Source organism: Oncorhynchus clarkii, chromosome 10 (genome assembly GCF_045791955.1).
Source record: "Oncorhynchus clarkii lewisi isolate Uvic-CL-2024 chromosome 10, UVic_Ocla_1.0, whole genome shotgun sequence".
NCBI lineage: Eukaryota > Metazoa > Chordata > Actinopteri > Salmoniformes > Salmonidae > Oncorhynchus > Oncorhynchus clarkii.
Genome location: NC_092156.1, coordinates 50,794,665 through 50,821,345, shown reverse-complemented (window position 1 = coordinate 50,821,345; position 26,681 = coordinate 50,794,665). Strand labels below are relative to the sequence as shown.

Genomic DNA, 26,681 nt, shown 5'->3' with positions numbered 1-26,681 from the left:
CTCTCAATGACTTACAGATTACTGTCATCTTGCCGTTCTCCTGTTTCAACTCGTCGAGCTCACCCTTGGAGAACTGTAAACAGTTATTCAGGTCCTGGACCTCTCTGGCCAGGTATTCCATTATTTTATTAGTAGAATCCATGAGAATTTGGACAAAACACTTGAAACTATTTTCTTGTTGTTGTAGCAACTGCTTATAGGTTTATTTTTGTTTGTTTAAAAGATCCTTCACGTGTGATAGAAAGACACCACTGGCACTGTCCTCAACGGTACTCCCATCGGCTTTGGTCTTTGTCATGGTAGCTAGCAAAGTATCTTAGGATGTTACTCCTCGCAGTTCCAGACAGGGCAGATCATGGGGAAAAATTAAAAACAACAAACAGCAGGGATCTAGACAGCCACAAACCTGGGACAATCCGCGGTCCCAGCCACATTGGCTAACCATATTGCAGGCAGCGTTCTAGAACACCTAGCTAGCTTGATGTCCAGCTAGCTAGCAGCTAGGCTAGCTGCGACGCCAAAAAGCTCCTCAGACCCGTCCTTGGTCGGCAGGATAACTGGAAAGATACATGCAGTCCCAGCAACTGATGCCAACTGTGTTACGTCATCCAACATAAGAAGCTAGGTAGCTACAAAAAACTTTACCATATTCTTTTAAACAACTAACTTTCCAAATAAAGAAACCCAAGCTCTTCCTTATTCTCCGTACAACAGGAAGTGACTAAATTAATTATAGCAGCAGTGTAGCTGTGAGAGGGATTCTTAAATTCAGCTGTCAAAGCTGGGTCCGATGATAAAACATGCCAGTGTTTCTTGACAGCATCTCCCACTTTTGTGAGTTCAAAGTATATGTGGCGGTGAACATTACAGAGTGTTCTTTAGCTCTAATGGGTCATTTTAGTAGAAGTTCAGCTCATGTTTTCCCAATGCCAAATGAAGAGCTTCATCCACACATTGTGGAAAGTAGCCTATTTTTAGAATCCTATTGCACATCTCTGCTGCTTTTTCTATATTGACCTCTGTGGAGTGTCATATATGGCGCAGTCTGAAAAACTGGCTTCTTGAAGTCCTCTTTTTAATGCTTCAAGGTGGAAGCTGTCCCCCTGTAATTTAGTATTTCTGTGTGTTTCCTTTCTATACAGTGTTGTAAACAGAGTTTAATTTGATTTCTCATTTCACATATCGAGGTAATGAACACTTTTAGAGTCACATTCAATAGTGAATTTGAGATTGGGCTCAATGTCATTGAGTAATGCCCTAAAGTCTGACAGCTCTTCTCCCGTTCCTCCCCATATGCACATTTTTTTTGTCAATATATCGATACCACTTCAGGATTCTATTCAAAAATAGATTTTTGTTTTCATTGTTAACAAAACTATAATGTCTTAGCTCTTATTACTTATTTATATAATACGAAAGATTCCGAATACAAGGAAGTGAACTGGAGCTTCACATTTACTAAAACGAGTTAGTACCAGAATAACATAGATCAACACTGCTCAATTCTTAAAGGGGGCATCAGTAATTGACAGAACATAACAAAAATGTTGTTCAAAAATACCCACATAAAGATTAACATAGCTCGGAGCGAATGTGGAGCCCATCGATGTTCCATTCATTTGGAGGTAGTATTCATCATCAAACCTGAAATAGTTATACGACAAAACATATTCAGCCAGCTCTAAAATCAAGTTTGTTGGTGTGTATTCGTTGGTATCTCTGTCTCTCAAATAGTGAGCTAGGGCTGTGATAAGAGAATTATGTTCTCCAGGTACATAACCCAATTTAATTATATTACTCTAAGTCTGAAACCCAGAGTTTGTAGGAAACTGGTTGAAATGAATCAGGCGGAGACCCAGCTACAATGGTCAAATGTTTATTCACGGGAACGTTCTAAAGTCAAGAATACAAAACAATTCATTTTATACTGACTTCTCACTCCCACACATTCACACAAACATACATACACACAAACATACGCACACACATGTCCTGCTACGCACACACTGTCTGTCTCACTACCCAGCCAACAGAGATGGTGACCTTGTCCTTGAGACGGAATGCTGGTATATAGACTCTTGACATCTAATGTGACCAAAATGCAGTCTTATGTTAATATCGTTATTAGTGAGATTTTGTTTATGAGGTATATAGAGTATTTTACATATGATGGAAATTCTTGCACATGAGATTTAATAAAATAGTCTACGAAGGTTGACAATGGCTCTAGCATTGAGCCTATTCCAGCAACCACTGGTCTACCCCATCACACCACTCTTATTAATCGTTACTCGAATAAAACAATGGGCCTTTATATACTCCCAGTAATTCTAAGCATGTCATTTCTGTGGGTGAATTCTGCAACAATTACTGTATTGTGATGTAGATTTGTTTTTGGCATTGCTTGATCTATTTTAAATGTAAAAATATCTTGTCTATGAAATTTAATTGGTGACTATGGAAACAAATAGAAATGAAATGAACAATGTTTTCAATATTCAACTTTATCCTCTGCAATACTTTTTACAGTACACTCTTTTGCGATCTACAACCTACAGTTGAAGTCGGAAGTTTACATACACTTAGGTTGGATTCAAAACTAGTTTTCCAACCACTCCAAAAATGTTAATGTTAATAACAAACTATAGTTTTGGCAAGTTGGTTAGGACATCTACTTTGTGCATGACACAAGTAATTTTTCCAACAAATGTTTACAGACAGATTATTACATTAATAATTCACTTTATCAAAATTCCAGTGGGTCAGAAGTTTACAAACACTAAGTTGACTGTGCCTTTAAATAATTGTAGACCTCCACAAGTCTGGTTCATCCTTAGGAGCAATTACCAAACACCTGAAGGGGCCACGTTCATCTGTACAAACAATAGTACGCAAGTATAAACACCTTGGGACCACGCAGCCATCATAACGCTCAGGAAAAAGACGTGTTCTGTCTTCTACAGTTGAACGTACTGGTGCGAAAAGTGCAAATCAATCCCATAAAAACAGCAAAGGAACTTGAAGATGCTGGAGGAAACAGGTACAAAAGTATCTATAAAGCGAGTCCTATATCGACATAACCTGAAAGGCCGCTCAGCAAGGAAGAAACCACTGCTCCAAAATGTAATAAAAAGCCAGACGACTGTTTGCAACTGCACATGGGGACAAAGATCGTACTATTTGGAGACATGTCCTCTGGTCTGATGAAACAAAAATAGAACTGTTTGGCCATAATGACCATTGTTATGTTTGGAGGAAAAAGGGGGGGGGGGGGGGGGGGGGGCTTGCAAGCCGAAGAAGCAACTCCACAAGCAGTATCATGTTGTGGGGCTGCTTTGCTGCAGGAGGGACTGGTACACTTCACAAAATAGATTGTGTGGATATATCGAAGCAACATGTCAAGACGTCAGTCAGGAAGTTAAATCTTGGTTGCAAATTGGTCTTCCAAATGGACAATGACCCCAAGCATACTTTGTGGCAAAATGGCTTAAAGACAACAAAGTCAAGATATCGGAGTGGCCATCACAAAGCCCTGACCTCAATCCCATAGAAAATGTGAAAAAACTGAAAACGCGTGTGAGAGCAAGGAGGCCTGCCAACCTGATTCAGTTACACCAGCTCTGTCAGGAGGAATGGGCCAAAATTCACCCAACTTATTGTGGGAAGCTTGTGGAAGGATACCCGAAACGTTTGACTCAAGTTAAACAAATTAAAGCTAATGCTACCAAATACTAATTGAGTATACAGTATGTAAACTTCTGATCCACTGGGAATGTGATGAAAGAACTAAAACCTGAAATAAATCATTCTTTACTATTTTTCTGACATTTCACATTCTTAAAATAAAGTGGGGATCCTAACTGACCTAAGACAGGGATTTTTTACTAGGATTCAATGTCTGGAATTGTGAAAAACTGAGATTAAATGTATTTTGGCTAAGGTGTATGTAAACTTCCTACTTGAACTGTATATACTGACGTGAGCCTACATCTATGTTCCCTCTAAGCTGTTCGGTGTGCGGGCACGCAGTAGTCAGAGACTGCCACACAGCTCCCTGGGACTGCCATGCTGTACACAGAAGAAATATCAGCAAACTAAGAAGCACGAGATTGAACTTCACTCAACATTCTAGAGCTTTCCCTTTTAGTTAACACTATTAACGTTTCCCTTTACTATGGCAATTGTGATTGAATCAACACATTTTTAGTCACTTTTAATGCAACATACTGAAACAAAACAACTATGGAAGAGATTTTGCTGTAGGCAGTAGAATTCTATTGCGCATGAATCAGCCTACATACTATACTCTACAGACCAGTGCGGCATAACCAGTTAGAGCTGCAGTATTTAATTTGATATTTTAATTAACCTTTATTTAACTAGGCAAGTCAGTAAAGAACAAATTCTTATTTACAATGATGTCCTACCCAGGCCAAACCCGAACGACGCTCATGGTCGGTTGTGATACAGCCTGGAATCAAATCAGGGTCTGTAGCGACACCTCTAGCACTGAGATGAAGTGCCTTCGATCGCTGCGCCACTCAGGAGCCCTATATGCAAATAGAACATTTCTATTTATGGATCTGTGCCATTTACTCTGAACAGGACTGTGTTTACAGCTGTGATCGTGAGTAGATGCACTTGTTTTGAGATCAAAGGTGGGGCAACAGTACCAGGCAGCAGGCAGGTTCAGGCAGAGGTCGATAATCCAGGGGGGGGGCAAAGGTACAGGTCGGCATGGTCAGGGACAGGCAGAGTGGTCAGGTAGGTGGGCTCGAAGTTAGGACAGGCAAGGGTCGAAACCAGGAGGGCGAGAAAAGAGAGACTGGAAAAAGGATCTGAGACACAAAATGCTGGTTGACTTGAACAAACAAGACGAACTGGCAACAGACAAACGGAGAACACAGGTATAAACACACAATTGATAATGGGGAAGATAGTCGACACCTGGAGGGGGGTGGAGACAATCACAAAGACAGGTGAAATAGATCAGGATGTGACAACCTCCTTGTTTGAAGGACAAGTGGATGAACAGGTTAATGGTCAAGCCATGCATGTTTTTTCCCCCAAAGTCTAATGGAATGTAGGCCTACATTTAACTCCACACATTGGCTGCTACTGTAGGCTGAATAGCTATTTCCATGTTATTAAAATGTTATGCATATGCATTTTGTCCATCGTTTTCGATGGTATACCACTCTGTTAGGTCTACATTATGATCAAATAGCCATAGTAGCTTACTTGGCCACTGTTAAAACTAACTTATCTCTTCCTCTTCCTCTCTACTGCCACCACAGCCTACATAACAAACACAGGTACCGGAGGCGGGACAGACAGTTTCCCTGTGATCGTTAACTTTGTGACTGACAGGTGCCTGTCCTGTCAATAGATCACTAGGAGATGCATTTTGTTCATTCTAGCAGGGATGGGCAACACCAGTCCTCGGGGGCCTGAGTGGTGTCACACTTTTTTCTCATCCCTAGCAAACACAGCTGATTAAACTAATTGCATTCTAAACTGAAGATCATGATTAGTTGATTATTGGATTCTGGTGTGTTAGCTGGGGCTGACACCAACCGGGCCCCTAAGGACTGGAGTTGCCAATCCCAGTTCGAGTGGGAGAAGGCCCGGCTAACTTTTTTTCTGACTTAGCAGCCTTAGTAGCCTAATTAATTTGGAAAATTGGAAAAAAATAGGCTATCCGGCTGAAAATGAGTTTGTTAACTGCTGTATAGCAGACAGAAAGCGCTAGTGGAAAACACTCGTTAACACAAATATTAGCGTCTTAGTTCTTATTGTGGGACTCTAAAAACAAGTGTGAAGTTAGCAGCATTAAGCATTCAGCCTATTATAATCATTGAACATGCATATTGGACTGATCAGTCTAAACTAAATATTGTGCTCCCATGAAATGGGGTATCAGCCTACCCAGTGACACCAACAGAACACAACTATGTAGAGTTTACACATATTAGCATCTTAGGTCTTATTAGAGAACTTTAGCTGTGGGAAATCAGCTCACTATACAGCCTATTGCACATGGATATTTGACTGTACAGCCTAAGCTAGAGATTGTGCACCCATGAAATGGGGTGTCAGCCAACTCAGTAATGCCCATAGAACACAACTGTGAAGAGTTTTCTCTAATATTAGCTTCATAGCACTTATTGTGGGACTTTGAAACTGTTCTGAAATGAGTCACATTCAGCTCATAAGTCTGTCTACAATGTACTGAAAATGCATATTGCAATGTGCAGCCTTAGGTATGGATCTTGGATCCATGAAATAGGGTATCAGTCTACTCAGTGACATCCACATATTGCAATTCTGAAGAGTTTACACAAATATTAGCATTGTAGCTCATAATAGGGAACTTTAACTATGGGAAATCACCTCACTATAGACCTATTGCGTGTATTGACATTCATATTGCAATGTAGAACCTTACCTATGTATCTTGGGTCCATGAAATGGAGTATCAGCCTACTGTTCATGCAGGAACCAATGGGGTGCTTGGGGGGATTCAGGCAGGTACCAATGTGAGGCTCGAAGTCTAAACAGTCTTCATAATTTAATTTTATAATCTAGCAATAAAGCACGAGGCAATGTGGTATATGGCCAATATACCACAGCTAAGGGCTGTTCTTATGCATGACGGTTTGGTTTGTGTGTCGTGGGACTCACAGCATCCTAGAGGTTCAAGAGACACACAAATAAAAGTATCTATCATTTTTTTGCAGATGCGACCATCACACCGTCTAGTGATGCCAAGCCAAAGGAGCTCAATAAGTGTAACCAGCTAGAGCTGAAGGGTCTGGAGTCTATCGCCCCTCTGGTGCGGTCCGTGGAGGAGACCCCAGAGCCCATCGCCACAGAGGTGTGTGGGACCATCCCAACCTGGATCCGAGGCAGCCTCCTCCGCAATGGCCCAGGGAAGTTTGAGTTCGGAAACCAACAGTGAGTCACACCTTTAGCCACATTTTTTGGAACAACTTGCAGCCTTTAGACCAGTAGAATAAAACAAAAAATAAGTATAAGTAGGCTACACATTGGCATAACAAGGATGGGTTTCAGAGACATACATCAACACATATCCTTTTTAGCAGTTCACCACCAAACTATTTTACATTTAACAAAAAAAATATGAGGACGTTAGGCTGTTTCCAGACCTGTTTGTGCTGTCTTGCCAACTCCTGTAGTGCTATGGACAACAACCATAGGAGTTGGCAAGACAATACAAACAGATCTAGAACCACGCTATACGGATGGATGCATGATAAATCCACTTCCACTTTATTCATGACTAATCTAATCTGTCTTCCCTGTCCTATTCTATCCACTAACCTTGAACCTATCCCTAACCTTTAACCCATAAGAGTCTAAGCCATGTCTAGGGGGGCGGCTACTAAGCTATATTGAATTGTTTTATGACGGTCGTACCATGATCATTTAGCTATTTGATTTTGAATTTTAAGATCCCTTGAAGACCCCCTGTTATTAGCCTACATGAATAACACATTGAATAACACATTCACTACATGGAACAACAGATTGTTCCCCCTAAAAATCTAAAGGAAGATTGTTCTGAAGTGTCTGCACTATATCTGAGAGATGTTTTTTTATTTTTTATTTACCGAAACCCTTTTTTTTTCAATAAACAGACTCCATATATCCTTCCATAAATTTTGGGGATAGGTAATTGGGGACCTTCAGACAAGTCTTGAAGCCTGTGTGCATTCTAAAGCAAAACAACCGACATGTTCGTGAGCGTCTCACCATATATTAGTTTGTAGTCCAAACAGTTCGGACACTATAGACAGACGTTGGTAGATCAGCTGTACCGATTTCAGACTTGTCCCACATCAGACGAAGTGTAGATCAAAACAGAGAACACCATAATGTTCATAAGAGTCTCATCTTTCCATATAGGTGTCATATTAGTTTGTAGGCTAAACAATTCGGATGCTACAAACGATTTTGTGAGAACCCAGTTTGGTCTGACAAACACTGATCTAGAGATGTCACCTCTCTATTTTATTTAACTTTTATTTAACTAAGCAGACGTGGTGGATTGAGACGCATCCAATGCAAAAAAACAGATGTCTCTAGCTTAAATTGACAGACTTTCATGGGGATATTTTTATTATGCTAATTAGATTTACTCAGGGGCGCAGACATCAATCTTAGGGGGTTTTAACACTTTCCCTTGCCCTTACCTATCCCCACTGTCCTTTATTCTTCAGCTACAACCACTGGTTTGATGGGATGGCCATGCTGCACCAGTTTAAGATTGAGGATGGCAAGGTGACCTATAGGAGTCGCTTCCTGCAGAGTGATGCTTACAAGAAGAACAGCGAGAGGAACCGCATCATGGTGTCAGAGTTTGGCACAGTGGCCATGCCCGACCCCTGCAAGAACTTCTTCCTGCGTTTCCTCTCTCGCTTCGAGATGATAGGTGAGTCACAGTCACAGAGAGTGGAGAGGGGGTGGATATAAACCAGTCAGCTATACACATTTTATTTTGAGCAACACTTTACACTTGCAATTACACCTAGTAACTTTAATTAATACGGTAACAGCATTGTCATTATACATTTCATCATAGTTTTGCAGTTGCATAGTAGTTGACCGGTTGCTGATTTCCTCAAAAATTCTTGCTTTTAGACAGAGACATAACTTACTCAGTGTGTTGTTGTACCATTCAGTGTCTATGTCTTCACTCCTAAAGTAAATGTAGGCTATGCATGCATTGCAGCTTAGGGTTATGTCAGGGTCAATGTACAATAACAAGTACAGGATGCACATACTATGTCTAAAATGAGTTAACTCCACACCAGACTTCAGAAACTAGGCCATGTGGATCATGCAGATATTACGGATACTGTCTAGCCTTCCCTCTGAAGCAGATACTTTTATTTAGTCAAATAGACAGTTGGCAACTCATCCCTTACAGGATTAATGGACACATTGTTAAACAAACATTACAATGATTCTTACAATTATTAATCTAGTTTTCTGCGCAGTACGCACCGCATATTAAGAAATTAAAATATCAATAAATAATAGTAGATAAGGTTATCCAAGCAGCAAAAATAAATAAACACTGATGAATAATTACAAATAAATGAAACGGAAGAAGGCATTTAAACCCAGTTGGGCCTAAAGAGAGGTTTGAAGTGGGAAAGATAGGCCTACCTACATGAAAACAATCTATACATACGTGCTCTTTTATGTCTGGAGTTAAAAATGACATGACAGATAGAACACAGTGTATATCTACTGAACCTGATCAAATCAGGTTTCCTTTATATTAAGAATATAAATGTCTCTCCATTTTATTTGACCTGCACTTGTATGCCGATGATACTGTTGTATATGCCTTCGCCCCCATGGTTGACCAGGCTCTATCTGAACTACAGAAATTCTTCCTTCATTGTATTGAAGAATAACATTATTGACCAGACCTCTTCGCGCTCTTCGAGGTCTAAAAGACCCGAAGGAAGCCCCCGAGGACGAACGCGAGGTCGACCGCGAGGACGACCGCGAGGACGAAAACGATGAAGCCTCCGAGGACGAATGCGAGGTCGACCGCGAGGACGACCGCGAGGACGAACGCGATGAAGCCTCCGAGGACGAACGCGAGGACCAATGCGATGAAGCCTCCGAGGACGAACGCAAGGACGAACACAAAGACGAACGCGAGGATGAACGCGAGGAAGAGACTGCCTCGGCTCGAGCCCAAAGGGAAACGACACTGCTGCTGTCGAAAAACGGCAAAATCAAATGGTTGCGAATGCAAATGCAATCTGCCATGCCGGGCCGGATGAGACTCCGGGCCCCACGGCCTACGCCGTGTCGCGCGCCCGCGACATCGCGTCCACCTTCCACCTGTTTGTCACACCGGAGATAGAAAGGATAATTGTGGGCATGACGAATCTGCACGTGGCGAGAAAATCAGGCGACGACGGCTGGCGAGCCATGGTCGCCTCCGACCTGTGCGCCTACGTAGGGCTGCTGATCCTAGCGGGCGTCTACAGGTCCCGAGGCGATGCCGCGGCCAGCCTGTGGGACGCGGAGAGCGGAAGGACCGTGTTCCGAGCCACCATGCCACTCAAGGTCTTTCACAGGTACTCGAGGCTGCTGCAATTCGAAGACCGCCGGTCGAGACCCGCGAGGTTCACCACGGACAAACTCACAGCCATACGAGAGGTCTGGGACCTGTGGCAGGAGCGGCTGCCGGCCCTCTACAACCCGGGGCCCGAGGTGACGGTGGACGTGTGTGTGTATGTGTGTGTGTGTGCGTGTGTGCGTGTGTGCGTGTGTGTGCGTGCGTGCGGAGAGAGCTAGTATATGTATAACGTAGCACTCATTGGCCCCAACGAGCCGATTATGACACCAATCTCTTCTCCCCTTGCCAAAGGCCGCTGTCCTTTCCGTCAGTACATCCCCAGCAAGCCGGCGAAATACGGCATCAAGTCGTGGGTGGTCTGCGACGCAATGTCCAGCTACAATTGGAAAATGCAAGGTGCAAGGCGTCCGGCGGATGCCCCGAGAAGAACCAGGGGATGTGCGTCGTCCTCAATCTGACAACGGGACTGAGCGGTCGCAACGTCACGTGTGACAATTTCTTTACCTCCTACGAACTGGGACAGCGGCTCCTCGAGAGGTACCTCACCGTGGTGGGCACCGTGAGAAAGAACAAGGCCGAGCTCCCGCCGGCGCTGCTCGAGTCAAAGGGCAGACAGGTCCTGTCCTCCAGGTTTTCCTTCACGCCCACTGCCACTCTAGTGTCCTACCTGGCAAAGAAAAACAAGAACATTCGCCAGCACAGCCCAGTGCGGAGCCTCCGGCTATGATCGGTGATCTGGTTCGTCAGGCGATGATCTGCGGCCCGGTTCCTCCAGTGAAGGTTCATGCACCAGGGCCACCAGGGGGGGTGGGGGGGTACTCCAGACCTGAACCCAATAGAAAATCTTTGGAGGGAGCTGAAAGTCTGTATTGCCCAGCGACAGCCCCGAAACCTGAAGGATCTGGAGAAGGTCTGTATGGAGGAGTGGGCCAAAATCCCTGCTGCAGTGTGTGCAAACATGGTCAAGAACTACAGGAAACATATGATCTCTTTAATTGCAAACAAAGGTTTCTGTACCAAATATTAAGTTCTGCTTTTCTGATGTATCAAATACTTATGTTATGCAATAAAATGCTAATTAATTACTTAAAGATCATACAATGTGATTTTCTGGATTTGCAAAATCGGCAGTGTATCAAATACTTGTTCTCCCCACTGTATAAGTTTTCCTTTTTCGTTTGGATTTTGTGGGTAGTTTTTTTCTGTTTAGTGTCTGCACCTGACAGGACTGTTTCGGTTTTCCCTCTTTGTTATTTTGTTTGAGTGTTTTGAGTAATACATTTATCGTAAACACTTACCACACTGCGCTTTGGTCCACTCATTCTGACATGAGCCGTGACAGATGTCTTCACTATCATTCTACAATGTAGATAATAGTAAAATTAAAGAAAAACCCTTGAATGAGTAGGTGTGTCCAAACTTTTGACGTGTACTGTATATATATAGAAACAGACAGACAGAGACAGACAGACAGACAGACAGACAGACAGACAGACAGACAGACAGACAGACAGACAGACAGACAGATAAATATATATACACATAAACTCAGCAAAAAAAGAAACGTTCCTTTTTCAGGACCCTGTCTTTAAAGGAGAATTAGTTTTTAAAAAAAAACTTCACATATCTTCATTGTAAATGGTTTAAACACTGTTTCCCATGCTTGTTCAATGAAGCATAAACAATTAATGAACATGCACCTGTGGAACGGTCTTTAAGACACTAACAGCTTACATACAGTAGGCAATTAAGGTCACAGTTATGAAAAATACTGACTCTGAAAAACGGCAAAAGAAAGATGACCAGGGTCCCTGCTCACCACGTGTAACAACACCTGCACACGATCGGTACATCCGAACATCACACCTGCGGGACAGGTACAGGTTGGCAACAACAAATGCCCGAGTTACATCAGGAACGCACAATCCCTCCATCAGTGCTCAGACTGTCCACAATAGGCTGAGAGTGCCTGGACTGAGGGCTTGTAAGCCTGTAGTAACGCAGGTCCTCACCAGACATCACCGGCAATAACGTCGCCTATGGGCACAAACCCACCGTCGCTGGACCAGACAGGACTGGCAAAACGTGCTCTTCACTGACAAGTCGTGGTTTTGTCTCACGAGGGGTGATGGTCAGATTCGGGTTTATTGTCGAAGGAATGAGCATTACACCAAGGCCTGTACTCTGGAACAGGATCGAGGGTCCGTCATGGTCTGGGGTGGTGAGTCACAGCCTCATCGGACTGAGCTCATTGTCATTGCAGGCAATCTCAACGCTGTGCATTATAGGGAAGACATCCTCCTCCCTCATGTGGTACCCTTTCAGTGGGCTAATCCTGACATAACCCTCCAGCATGACAATGCCACCAGGCACATTGCTCATTTTGTGCATGATTTCTCGCAAGACAGGAATGTCAGTCTTCTGCCATTGCCAGCGAAGAGCCCGGATTTCAATCCCATTGATCATGTCTGGGACCTGTAGGATCGGAGGGTGAGGGCTAGGGCCATTCCCCCCAGAAATGTCCGGGAACTTGCAGGTGCCTTGGTGGGGTAACATCTCAAAGCAAGAACTGGCAAATGTGGTGTAGTCCATGAGTAGGAGATGCACTGAGGTACTTAATGCAGCTGGTGGCCACACGAGATACTGACTGTTCCTTTTGATTTTGACCTCCCCTTTGTTCAGGGACACATTATTCCATTTCAGTTGGCCACATGTCTGTGGAACTTGTTCAGTTTATGTCTCAGTTGTTGAATCTTGATATGTTCATACAAATATTTACACATGTCACGTTTGCCGAAAATAAATGCAGTTGACAGTGAGAAGACGTTTCTTTATTTACAGTTGAAGTCGGAAGTTTACATACACTTAGGTTGGAGTTAATAAAATTCGTTTTTCAACCACTCCACACATTCCTTATTAACAAACTATAGTTTTGGCAAGTCAGTTAGGACATCTACTTTGTGTATGACACAAGTAATTTTTCCAACAATTGTTTACAGACAGATCATTTAACTTATATTTAACACTGTAACATAACTCCAGTCCGTCAGAAGTTTACATACACTAAGTTGACTGTGCCTTTAAACAGCTTGAAAAATTCCAGAAAATAATGTCATGGCTTTAGAAGCTTCTGATAGGCTTATTGACATCATTTGAGTCAATTAAAGGTGTACCTGTGGATGTATTTCAAGGCCTAACTTCAAACTCAGTGCCTCTGCTTGACATCATGGGAAAATCAAAAGAAATCAGCCAAGACTTAAGAAAAAAAGTTGTAGACCTCCACAAGTCATTCTTGGGAGCAATTTCCAAACACCTGAAGGTACCACATTTATCTGTACAAACAACAGTACGCAAGTATAAACACCATTGGACAGCGTCATATCGCTCAGGAAGGAGACACTTTCTGTCTGCTAGAGATGAACGTACTGTGGTGCGAAAAATGCAAATCAATCCCAGAACAACAGCAAAGGACCTTGTGAAGAGGAGGAAACATGTACAGAAGTATCTATATGCACAGTAAAACGAGTCCTATATTGACCTAACCTGAAAGACCTTCAGCAAGGAAGAAGCCACTGCTCCAAAACCGCCATAAAAAAGCCAGACTACGGTTTGAAACTGCACATGGGGACAAAGATCGTACTTTTTGCAGAAATGTCCTCTGGTCTGATGAAACAAAAATAGAACTGCTTGGACATCATGACCATCGTTATGTTTGGAGGAAAAAAGGGTATGTCAGATATATGTGTATAGGTGGCAGGGAAGTCAGGCGCAGGAGAGTCAAACTGAGTGTAAAATGGAGTCTTTTAATAAATGTCCAAAGTAACATACTCCATTCCATAACACTAAATGGAAAAAATGAATATAAACAAATATGGGTACGAAGACCCGTCGCGCACCTATACAAACAACACTACACTGACAATAAACAATCTCTGACAAAGACATGAGGGGAAACAGAGGGTTAAATACACAACAGGTAATGAATGGGATTGACAACAGGTGTGTGGGAAGACAAGACAAAATCAATGGAAAATGAAAATGGATCAATGATGGCTAGAAGACCGGTGAGGTCGAACGCCGAGCACAGCCCGAACAAGGAGAGGCAAGTCGTGACGCGCGGCTCCAGCTGCGCGTCGACACCGGCCTCGGGGACGACACGGAGGGCGAGGTGCAGGGCGATCCGGATGGAGACGGTGGAATTCTGATAACATGGAAGGATCTAACACGTCCTCCACCGGAACCCAGCATCTCTCCTCCGGCCCGTAACCCTCCCAGTCCACGAGGTACTGAAGGCCCCTCGCCCGACGTCTCGAATCCAAAATGGATCGAACAGAGTACGCCGGGTCCCCCTCGATGTCTAGAGGAGGCGGAGGAACATCACGCACTTCAGCCTCCTGGAGCGGGCCAGCCACCACCAGCCTGAGGAGAGACACATGGAACGAGGGGTTAATACGGTAATTAGTGGGCAGTTGTAACCTATAACATACCTCGTTCACTCTCCTCAGGACTTTAAACGGCCCCACAAACCGCGGACCCAGCTTCTGGCAGAGCAGGCGGAGGGGCAGGTTTCGGGTCGAGAGCCAGACACTGTCCCCTGGTGCGAACACTGGGGCCTCACTGCGGCGACGGTCTGCGCCAATTTTCTTGCGCCTTATGGCACGCTGAAGGTGGACGTGGGCTGCCTCCCAGGTTTCCTCAGCGTGCCGAAACCAATTGTCCACCGCAGGAGCCTCGGTCTGGCTCTGATGCCAAGGAGCCAGAACCGGCTGATACTCCTTTTCAATGTGTATTAGGGTAGTGGAGTGACGTAGCGAGTTCTGAGCCATCTCTGCCCAGGGCACGAACTTCGCCCACTCCCCCGGCCGATCCTGGCAATAAGACCGCAGAAACATACCCACATCCTGGTTAACTCTCTCCACCTGCCCATTACTCTCGGGGTGAAAACCTGAGGTAAGACTAACCGAGATCCCCAGACGCTTCATGAACGCCTTCCAGACCCTTGATGTGAACTGGGGACCCCGATCAGACACTATATCCTCAGGCACCCCATAGTGCCGGAAAACGTGTGTAAACAGGGCATCTGCAGTTTGTAAGGCCGTAGGGAGACCGGGCAAAGGGAGGAGACGACAGGACTTCGAAAACCGATCCACAACGACCAGGATCGTGGTGTAACCCTGTGAAGGTGGAAGATCAGTCAAAAAATCCACCGACAGGTGCGACCACGGTCGTTGAGGAACGGGTAGAAGTTGTAGCTTACCTCTGGGCAGGTGTCTAGGAGCCTTGCACTGGGCGCACACCGAGCAGGAAGAAACATAAATCCTCACGTCCTTAGCTAAAGTGGGCCACCAGTACCTCCCATCAAGGCAGCGCATTGTCCGACCTATCCCAGGATGACCAGAGGAGGGTGACGTGTGAGCCCAATAGATCAATCGGTCGCGGACAGCAGTCGGAACGTACAGACGACCAGCTGGACACTCAGGGGGAGAGGGCTCTGCACGTGACGCCCGCTCAATGTCCGCGTCCAGCTCCCACACTACAGGCGCCACCAGACACGAAGCTGGGAGTATGGGAGTGGGATCCATGGATCGCTCCTCTGTGTCATACAGCCGAGACAATGCGTCTGCCTTAACGTTCTGGGAGCCTGGTCTGTAAGAAAGAGTAAACCCAAAACGAGTGAAAAACATGGCCCACCTTGCCTGGCGAGGATTCAGTCTCTTCGCCTGCCGGATGTACTCCAGATTGCGGTGATCAGTCCAGATGAGAAAAGGGTGTTTAGCCCCCTCAAGCCAATGCCTCCACACCTTCAAGGCTTCTACGACAGCTAACAGCTCTCGGCTTCCCACATCATAGTTTCGCTCCGCCGGGCTGAGCTTCTTCGAAAAGAAGGCACAGGGGCGAAGCTTCAGTGGCGTACCCGAACGCTGAGAAAGCACTGCTCCTATCCCAGCTTCGGATGCGTCCACCTCCACTATGAATGGCAAAGAGGGATCCGGATGAGCCAACACAGGCACCGAGGTAAACAGAGTCTTCAGGTGCCCAAAAGCCCTGTTCGCCTCAGCCGACCACCGGGCCCCCCTTTAGCAGTGAGGTAATGGGAGCGGCCACCTGACCAAAACCCCGGATAAACTTCCGGTAGTAATTGGCAAACCCCAAAAAACGCTGCACCTCCTTTACCGTGGTTGGAGTCGGCCAATTACGCACGGCTGTAATGCGGTCGCTCTCCATCTCCACTCCTGAAGTGGAAATCCGATGCCCTAGGAAGGAGATGGATTGTTGGAAGAACAAGCATTTCTCAGCCTTGACATATAGATCATGCTCCAACAGGCGACCAAGCACCCTGCGCACCAGGGACACATGCTCGGCACGTGTAGCGGAGTATATCAGAATATTATCGATATACACCACTACACCCTGCCCGTGCAGGTCCCTGAAGATCTCATCTACAAATGATTGGAAAACTGATGGAGCATTCATCAAATGGCATGACAAGGTACTCATAATGACCTGAGGTGGTGCTAAATGCTGTCTTCCACTCATCACCCTTCCTAATACGCACCAGATTGTACGCACTCCTGAGATCCAATTTTGTGAAAAAACGTGCCCGTGCATTAACTCAATAACCGTATTGATCAGAAGTAGCGGGTAACTATATTTCACTGTGATTTTATTTAGACCTCGATAATCAATGCACGGGCGTAAACCGCCATCCTTTTTTTTTCACAAAAAAGAAACTCGAAGAGACGGGTGAAATGGATGGCTGAATGAACCCCTGATGCAGGGATTCAGAGACATAGTCTCCATAGCCTCCGTCTCCGCTTTTGACAGGGGATACACGTGACTCTTGGGATATGCAGCGTCTACCAGGAGATCTATCGCACAATCCCCCCGTCAATGGGGTGGTAATTGAGTCGCCTTCTTTTTACAGAAGGCGAGAGCCAAATCGGCATATTCGGGGGGAATGCGCACGGTGGAGACCTGGTCTGGACTTTCCACCGTAGTAACACCAACGGAAACCCCTAAACACCTACCTGAGCACTCTCACGACCACCCCGTGAGAGCCCTCTGTGGCCAAGAAACAGTGGGGTTATGGCAAGCTAACCAGGTTAGGCCTAGCACCACAGAATACGCAGGAGAATCAATAAGGAAAATACTAATCTTCTCCTTGTGACCCTCCTGCGTTATCATACACAAAGGTGCGGTTACCTCCCTGATAAACCCTGACCCTAATGGTCGACTATCTAAGGCATGAATAGGGAAAGGCATATCCACAGAAACAATAGGGATCCCTAAACTATGAGCTAAACTTTTATTAATGAAATTCCCAGCCGCACCTGAATCTACTAGCGCCTTATAATGGGAATATGCAGGGAAAAATCAGGAAAAGAGACAGAGACAAACATTAGTGCAACAGAGGGCTCTGGATGAGAATGGTGCCTACTCACCTGGGGTGATGCCAGAATGCCCTGCCTGCCTTCTCTATTCCCAGAGGAACCAACCCGGCACCGACCAGCAGTGTGCCCTCTGCGACCATGAATGGTGCTCGAGCGGGAACACCCTCCGGTCTCCCTGCTTACCATCCCTCCCAATTCCATAGGTTCGGGAGAGAGGGTGCGGGAGGATGGAACAACCAGACCCCGATCTAGACGTCCACGAGTAGCCAGCATGTTGTCCAGCCTGATGGACATGTCCACCAGCTGGTCGAAGGTGAGGGTGGTGTCTCTACAGGCCAGCTCCCGACGGACGTCCTCGGGTAGACTACAACGGTAATGGTCGATCAGGGCCCTGTCGCTCCATCCAGCGCCGGCAGCTAAGGTCCTAAACTCCAAAGCAAACTCCTGTGCACTCCTCGTCTCCTGCCTCAGATGATAGAGGAGCTCACCAGGTGCTTTGCTTTCGGGTTGATGGTCGAATACTATCCGGAATTGGCGGGTGAACTCCTCATAATGGTCCAACGCCGCATCCTCCCTTCTACACACAGCGCTGGCCCATTCCAGGGCTTTCCCGGTGAGGCATGAGACGAGGGCGTAACTCTTCTCACGGTGAGATGGTACTGGGGAGACCGTGGCCAGATACAAGTTCAGCTTAAGGAGGAAACCCTGGCAGCCGGCAGTATCTCCGTTGTATCCCGTGGGTAGGGATAAATGGATCTTTGGTTCCGGAGGGGAAAAAACGTTCAAGGGAGATTCCGGTTGTGGTGGTGGTGGCGCTGGAGAAACTCCCTGTCTCTCCCAGCGATCAAAATTCTGGACAATGCGATCCATAACGGAGCTTAAACAGTCAATCTCCTCTGCTTGTTCCCGAACGCGTTCCTCCACCTCCATGAGCGTAGTGTCCTCTCCTGCTGACTTCATATATAAGGGTCAGAGATTTTGTCAGATATATGTGTATAGGTGGCAGGGAAGTCAGGCGCAGGAGAGTCAAACTGAGTCTTTTAACCTCTAGCACTTAGCCATCCCGGATCCGGGATCGTGAATACAGCCTCAAGCTCATTACCATAACGCAACGTTAACTATTCATGAAACTGCTGTTCACAAATGCTCTCCATCCAACCTCACTGAGCTCGAGCTGTTTTGCAAGGAGGAATGTGAAAAAATTTCAGTCTCTCGATGTGCAAAACTGATAGAGACATACCCCAAGCGGCTTACAGCTGTAATCGCAGCAAAAGGTGGCGCTACAAAGTATTAACTTAAGGGGGCTGAATAATTTTGCACGCCCAATTTTTCAGTTTTTGATTTGTTAAAAAAGTTTGAAATATCCAATAAATGTCGTTCCACTTCATGATTGTGTCCCACTTGTTGTTGATTCTTCACAAAAAAATACAGTTTTATATCTTTATGTTTGAAGCCTGAAATGTGGCAAAAGGTCGCAAAGTTCAAGGGGGCCGAATACTTTCGCAAGGCACTGTACATACATACATTCATATATATACATACATATCTTTAAAAAAAATCCTTTATTATTTTCCACCCTCCCCTAATTGGACTAAACTAATGACCAACCACACTTAGGCTTCTACTTCCATCTTATACATACCATATATATTTTACAGACACAATCCATTTTACAATAGTTATATTTTGTTTGTTTTTAGTCTTGTCCTTCCTCTATCCTCAACCTCTCTAATCTATTTCCAATGCCCATCTAGTTTGACATATATTTGCTATATATTTAAAACTGGGTTGTTTCACAAAATTTCTGAACCTATATACATTTTACGGACACAGTATATTATACATGAGTAATCTTGTCGTTATTAGTACCACCCTTCAGCTCCATTCAACCCCTCCCATCTATCTCTTAACACCGTCCATTTTGGATTTCTATTTGCCATGTATTTTAAATGTGCTGTGATGTTTCACAAAAGATCTGAACCTTTCTATTCTCATAGTTTCTACAGATTGTAATTAAAGATAAACATTTTTGCTAAAATTGTTATTATTGATCGGTTGACTATGACTTTTCAAATCAACCAGTAGTGCTACAGTATCTGCAGAGTTAGCTCCAAGCAAATGTTGCAATTCTTCAGCCATTCCTGGAACTGTGACCAAAAACAAGCCACATCAAATCAAATGTTTTTGGTCACATACACATGGTTAGTAGACGTTAATGCGAGTGTAGCAACATGCTTGTGCTTCTAGTTCCGACCATGCAGTAATATCTAACAAGTAATCTAACAATTTCACAACAACTACCTTATACACACAAGTGTAAAGGAGTGAATAAGAATATGTACATATAAATATATGGATGAGCGATGGCCGAACGGCATAGGCAAGATGCAGTAGATGGTATAGAGTACAGTATATACATATGAGATGAGTAAATGTAGGGTATGTAAACATTATATAAAGTGGCATTGCTTAAAGTGACTACATTTAATACATTTATTACATCCACATTTTTATTATTAAAGTGGATAGATATTTGAGTCAGTATGTTGGCAGCAGCCACTCAATGTTAGTAATGGCTGTTTAACAGTCTGATGGCCTTGAGATAGAAGCTGTTTTTCAGTCTCTCAGTCCCAGCTTTGATGCACCTATACTGACCTCGCCTTGAACAGGCAGTGACTCGGGTGGATGTTGTCCTTGATGATCCTTTTGGCCTTCCTGTGACATTGGGTGGTGTAGGTGTCGTGGAGGGCAGGTAGTTTGCCCCCAGTGATGAGTTGTGCAGACCTCACTACCCTCTGGTGAGCCTTGTGGTTGTGGGCGGAGCAGTTGCTGTATCAGGCGGTGATACAGCCCGACAGGATGCTGTCGATTGTGCATCTGTAAAAGTGTGTGAGTGTTTTTGGTGACAAGCCAAATTTCTTCAGCCTGAGTTTGAAGAGGCGCTGTTGTGCCATCTTCACCATGCTGTCTGTGTGGGTGGACCATTTCAGTTTGCCCGTAATGTGTACGTCGAGGAAGTTAAAACTTTATACCTTCTCCACTACAGTCCCGTCGATGTGGATAGGGGGGTGCTCCCTCTGCTGTTTCCTGAAGTCCACGATAATCTCCTTTGTTTTGTTAATGTTGAGTGTGAGGTTTCTTGACACCACACTCCGAGGGCCCTCACCTCCTCCCTGTAGGCCGTCTCGTCGTTGATGGTAATCAAGCCTATCACTGTAGTGTCGTCTGCAAACTTGATGATTGAGCTGGAGGCGTGCATGGCCACGCAGTCATGGGTGAACAGGGAGTACAGGAGAGTGCTGAGAACGCACCCTTTTGGTGCCCCAGTGTTGTTGATTATCGGGGTGGAGATGTTGTTTCCTACCCTACCCACCTGGTGGCGGCCAGCCAGAAAGAGGTCCAGTACCCAGTTGCACAGGGTGGGGTCGAGAACCAGGGTCTAGAGCTTAATGACGTGTTTGGAGGGGACTATGGTGTTAAATGCTGAGCTGTAGTCAATGAACAGCATTCTTACATAGGTATTCCTTGTCCAGATGGGTTAGGGAAGTGTGCAGTGTGATTGCGATTGCGTCGTCTGTGGACCTATTGGGGCAGTACGCAAATTGGAGTGAGTCTAGGGTGTCAGGTAGGGTGGAGGTGATATTATCCTTGGCTAGTCTCTCAAAGTACTTCATGATGACGGAAGTGAGTGCTATGGGGCAATAGTTGTTTAGCTCAGTTATCTTAGCTTTCTTGGGAACAGGAATGGTGGTCCTCTTGAAGCATGTGAGAACAGCCGACTGGGATAGGGATTGATTGAATATGTCCGTAAACACACTAGCCAGTTGGTCTGCGCATGCTCTGAGGAGGCGGCTAGGGATGCCGTCTGGGCCAGCATCCTTGCGATGGTTAACATGTTTAAATATTTTACTCACGTTGGCTGCGGTGAAGGAGAGTCCGTAGGTTTTGGTAGCGGGCCGTGTCGGTGGCACTGTATTGTCCTCAAAGCGAGCAAAGAAGTTGTTTAGTATGTCTGGGAGCAAGACTTCGGGATCCGCAACGGGGCTGGTTTGGACAGTACTAAAATGAATGATCTAACGACTCTGTCTTTTTGCAGCAAGAACCACGCTATAGATGGGAAGGTTGTATCCCTCATATATATACCATTCTATTGTTTGCAAGAATTTTGAATAATAATTTACATTGACTTCTCAGTTTTGAATCCGGCGTTGTTTTGCGCATCAGTTCATAAACCATGTGCCATGTAATCGGTACATCGAAATTATCTTCCCAACTATTTTGCAATCTGTATGTCACAGCTGTAGATTTTTTTTATCCTTAAATGAAACTGGTATACTCTTTTATATATCACAATTTTCTTTAACCAATTTTGGTCTTTAATGCAGGGCCGAAAGACATTACTTTTTCCACTTTCCTCTTTCATTTTTGCGGTAATGTTAGTTGGTTGTGATTTTGGGTAGAACAAACATTTCCATATATTTTTGTTAGCTGCCTGTTTGACATAACTCCAATGGTCCTATTTATGACATAATTTACAAAGATTATACCTTTTTTTTAATCTGTCAGTATATTTGAGTTTATCCACAATATTTGTTGTTCTGTTTTTTCTGTTGGGTTAAACTGTAATTGCAAACTACTTTCTATGACTTGTTTTAAAAATAGTGATATTTTGGAGATTATTTCATTTTCAAATAACCAAAAGTGAGATGTTGTAAACTGAATAAAGGGAAAAAGGCCATTCTGAACATGGGGTGAGACATTCTTACGCATTTTCTAGAGAACCAGTTAGGATATAAGTATAACCTTTGTATGACTGACACCTTTAGTGAGAAGTCTAATCAAATCAAATTTTATTTGTCACATACACATGGTTAGCAGATGTTAATGCAAGTGTAGCGAAATGCTTGTGCTTCTAGTTCCGACAATGCAGTAATAACCAACAAGTAATCTAACTAACAATTCCAAAACTACTGTCTTATACACAGTGTAAGGGGATAAAGAATATGTACATAAAGATATATGAATTCATTAGGCCCTAATGCTTTAATATTTAATAATTTCTTTCCATCCGAATTCATGTTCATTATATAAATAGGCCAATGTCATTTTGTCTAGCTTGCCATTCCAAGTCTAATGGAATATTTTTGCTCATGTAATTTAAAAAAACAGGTTGCTAGATGTAGGCAAGACCAAATAGGTAAACTGGGTAATGACTAAAGAGTCCATCAGGGGGATTTGTCCACAATTAGAGAGGTATTTTCTGCAGCAAGATCTTATCTATTTTTGTTAACTTTCTATAAAAAATGTATTGGTGAGATCATTTATTTATTTCGGGATATGTATACCGAATATGTCCACATCACCGTCAGACCATTTTTTTGGTAAACAACACAGTAATGTTTTTTTTGTCATCCAATACGTAATATTGTGTCATCTATCATAATTTTGTTGTAATCCAGAGAGATTAGAAAAGTATCTAGATCCTGTATGAGGTTTTGGAGCGATTACATTTTTTACATCAGTGTACAATAACACCTTTTCTTTTAAGCCCTGGATTTCTAACCCCTTGATATTATTGTTGGATCTGATTTTAACAGCTATCAAACTAGCTGTTTCCATTAATGTGTCCAGTGATTTTTTTTAATGATGTTCGTAACCTGTTTGTCAGCGATTGGGTGCAGAGATGTAGCGGAGCCAGGCGCAGGACAAAGGCTTGAGCAACACAACTGAGTTTACTCACAAAAATTCAAGCAATATTCCAAATAGGAAAATACATACAAACTAACACCTACAACAACCACTAAGACACCAACAATCACGGACAGAACAGAAATGTATGCCAGAGGGTTAAATAAGGAACATGATATGGGAATTGAAACCAGGTGTGTGTAATACAGACCAAACAAAACGAAAATGAAACATGGATCGGTGGTGACGGGAAAGCCGGTGATGTCGACCGCCGAACACCACCCGAACAAGGAGAGGGGCCGACTTCGGCGGAAGTCGTGACACTGTTTCATCAAATTGAGCATTAATAAATTGGCGACAGCCTGTTTACCCTTCCACCTATCCGTTTACTTTTTTAGGAGCCTGGGAACACCAGCATAGATAGAATCCTGTAATTGGCAAATATTTGCCATATTCTAGTAATTAACATGTGACAACGTATCGCCACGGTCCGTTCCATGGTGAAACTTAGACTCCTGTAGATCTGAAATAATTTGATGGTGAAACTTGCCAGCCAACCGGAAAAAGGAAGACGAAGCAATTCAAGCATTCTTGAAAGTCAGGACAATCCTTGTCTAGCAAATAAACATAATTTTTATAGTTGAAAATTTTTATTTTGCAAGCAGTAGACATTTCGATTTCAATGTGGAGTGGGGCATTATTGTTATGCGGACACGTCACATGCCCCTGCGTACCTTCAAAATGAGTCGGAAATCATAATTTAGTCAAAATACAGTTTCCATCATTTGTCACAATATAGAAAGATTGACAAAAGAAAAATCGACCCATGTTGAACGGATACAAATGTTGTTTAGAGAATATTCTTTAAATAATTTATTCTATACTGAACAAAAATATAAAAGCAACATGCAACATTTCAACGATTTTACTGAGTTACAGTTCATATAAGGACACAAATCAATTAAAATGAATTCATTAGGCCCTAATCTATGGATTTTACCTGACTGGGCAGGGGTGCAGCCAAAAGCACACACTTGGGAGCCAGGCCCAGTCAATCAGAATAAGTTCTACCCCACTAAAGGGCTTTATTACAGACATAAATACTCCTCACTTTCATCAGCTGTCCGGGTGGCTGGTTTCAGACGATCCCGCAGGTGAAAAAGCTGGATATGGAGGTCCTGGGCTGGCATGGTTACACGTGGTCTGCGATTGTGAGGCCAGTTGGACCTAAATTATCTCAAACAACGTTGGAGGTGACTTATGGTAGAGAAGTTATCTGGCAACAGCTCTGGTGGACATTCCTGCAGTGAGCATGCCAATTGCACTCTCCCTCAAAACTTGAAACATCTGTGGCATTGTGTTGTGTGACAAAATTGCACATTTTAAAGTGGCCTTTTATTGTCCACAGCACAAGGTGCACCTGTGTAATGATCATACTGTTTAATCAGCTTCTTAATATGCCACACCTGTCAGGTGAATGTATTATCTTGGCAAAGGATAAATGCTCACTAACAGGGATGTAAACAAATCTGTGCATAACATTTTTGAGAAATAAGCTATTTGTACATATGGAACCTTTCTGGGATATTTTATTTCAGCTCATGAAACATGGGACCAGCACTTTACATGTTGCGTTTATTTTTGTTCAGTATATATCTGCCATTTCCATTACACATGTCGCAATTATATTTTCTGTGACATTGCATTGAATAAACCTGGAGCAATGTAAAGCTGCCTATTGTCAATGTTGCAGTGCTATTTCATGGTGTAATCTCAAAATTATCCCTGTGGAGATGGTGGAGTCAGTTCCAGTGTGGTTTCTAGATTCTGCTGATCTTTTCTCTTTAACAGTGAGGAATGTGACAAAGAAAGGACTTTATTCAAGATCTGGTTTTTATAAGACTATTTCAGAGAGAGTAAACCCAATGCAATGAGGTGTTCCTCTCTTCAAACTGTAACTCAAGCTGGTCTGCTGCCTGGGAAACTGGTTTGAGGCCTCAGGGGCTTGGCTACAGTCGAAGGTTATGTAACATTTAAACAGGGGGATTGGAGGGAAGAAGAAGGGAGGCTTTTCCTCTTCTCAAGGGTTGGCAAGCCGCAACAGGGCTCTTTGCAAGCAGCACATCTTTGCAAGAACTTTAACTATTTGCCAGAAATATGACTGTTTGCAAGCAACTTTAATCTTTAATTGGCCATGCAAGCCATGCACAGGCTATAGTCATTTACCAAGGTTTAAAAAGAGTTTGTCCAAAAATCGAATAAGTTATTCACTCATTCCTTTTGTGCACGTCTAAATCAGAAAAGTGAAAATGAAGAAATATCAACAGCAACAAGATGCAATTGCCCCCATCAAAATAGAATAATCAATTTCTACATTTTATTTCTGTTTTCTCCCTGCAGAGGCAACGGACAACGCCAGTGTTAGCTTTGTAAAGTACAAGGGAGACTGTTTTGTCAGCACTGAGACCAACTACATGTACAGGGTGGACCCAGAGAGCCTGGAGACACAGAATAAGGTACAGTGATGACATAATAATAGGAGATAAGAGACAGCCAAAGAAAACAACAAGCTCAGTGAGCAGACACATTTTACAATCATACCCTTGCACAAATGTACTGACTTACGTAAATGATGCCCTGTTTGAAATATATATTGATTATAGTGAGTGCCCAGACACCTGACCTGACATATATTGGTAACAGCTGTGTACTTTATCTGACCTGTTCTTCTACTACAGGTGGATTGGACAAAGTTTATTGCTGTGAATATGGCCACTGCGCATCCCCACACTGAACCAGACGGCACTACGTACAACATGGGCAACTCATATGGCAGAAAAGGTCAGTCTACATAGAAGCTCCACTGGGCCCACATGCTCCTAAGTTGAAAAATGTAGGAGCACAAACAAATGTAGGAGCACAATGAAAAATATGAATCATATTAAATGGTAAGAATTACCAGCAATTACAAATTATAGGGTTAAGGAGCACCATGAAATTGTATTTTTGAGATTGATATGTAGCCTACATCTGGCCTATATATCATACATATATATATCATATATATAGGGAGAGCTTCTCCCTTTTCCTTTCTTTCTTTTCTCTGTTACTGATAAAACTGGCTTCTAGCAAACAGTTGTGGCCAATTTGCCACAAGCTCATATTTTCACATGCAAATTAGTTAAATGAGGCTAACTTTGGCGGTAATTTTGCGGCAACTTGTCAACTTCTGGCAAACAATTCTGGGAAACACAGCAAGAAAACACATCGGCCAATAGGTAATAATATTGGTGGCGGTTAAACAAAAAAACGTGTTTTACTAGATGAAGAAAACAGCAAGAAAAGACTAACAACTTATGAATATGCATAACCCATATTCATTCATAACCCTCTTCACATGTACCAACTGTCACGCCCTGACCGTAGATTGCTTTGTATGTTTCTAATTTTGTTTGGTCAGGGTGTGATTTGGG

At 43.7% G+C, this 26,681-nt stretch overlaps 1 protein-coding gene across 2 annotated transcripts in view; it reads left to right on the top strand.

Moving 5' to 3' along the window:
• The window catches only part of LOC139418734 (carotenoid-cleaving dioxygenase, mitochondrial-like), a 101,328-nt gene that overhangs the window by 14,081 nt on the left and 60,566 nt on the right, over window positions 1–26,681 (top strand). For both annotated transcript variants that reach the window (XM_071168400.1, XM_071168401.1), the window contains exons 2-5: window positions 6,741–6,957; window positions 8,244–8,455; window positions 25,609–25,724; window positions 25,947–26,049. In XM_071168400.1, coding sequence (XP_071024501.1) covers window positions 6,741–6,957; window positions 8,244–8,455; window positions 25,609–25,724; window positions 25,947–26,049 — 648 coding nt within the window. The remainder of the gene's footprint in view (window positions 1–6,740; window positions 6,958–8,243; window positions 8,456–25,608; window positions 25,725–25,946; window positions 26,050–26,681) is intronic.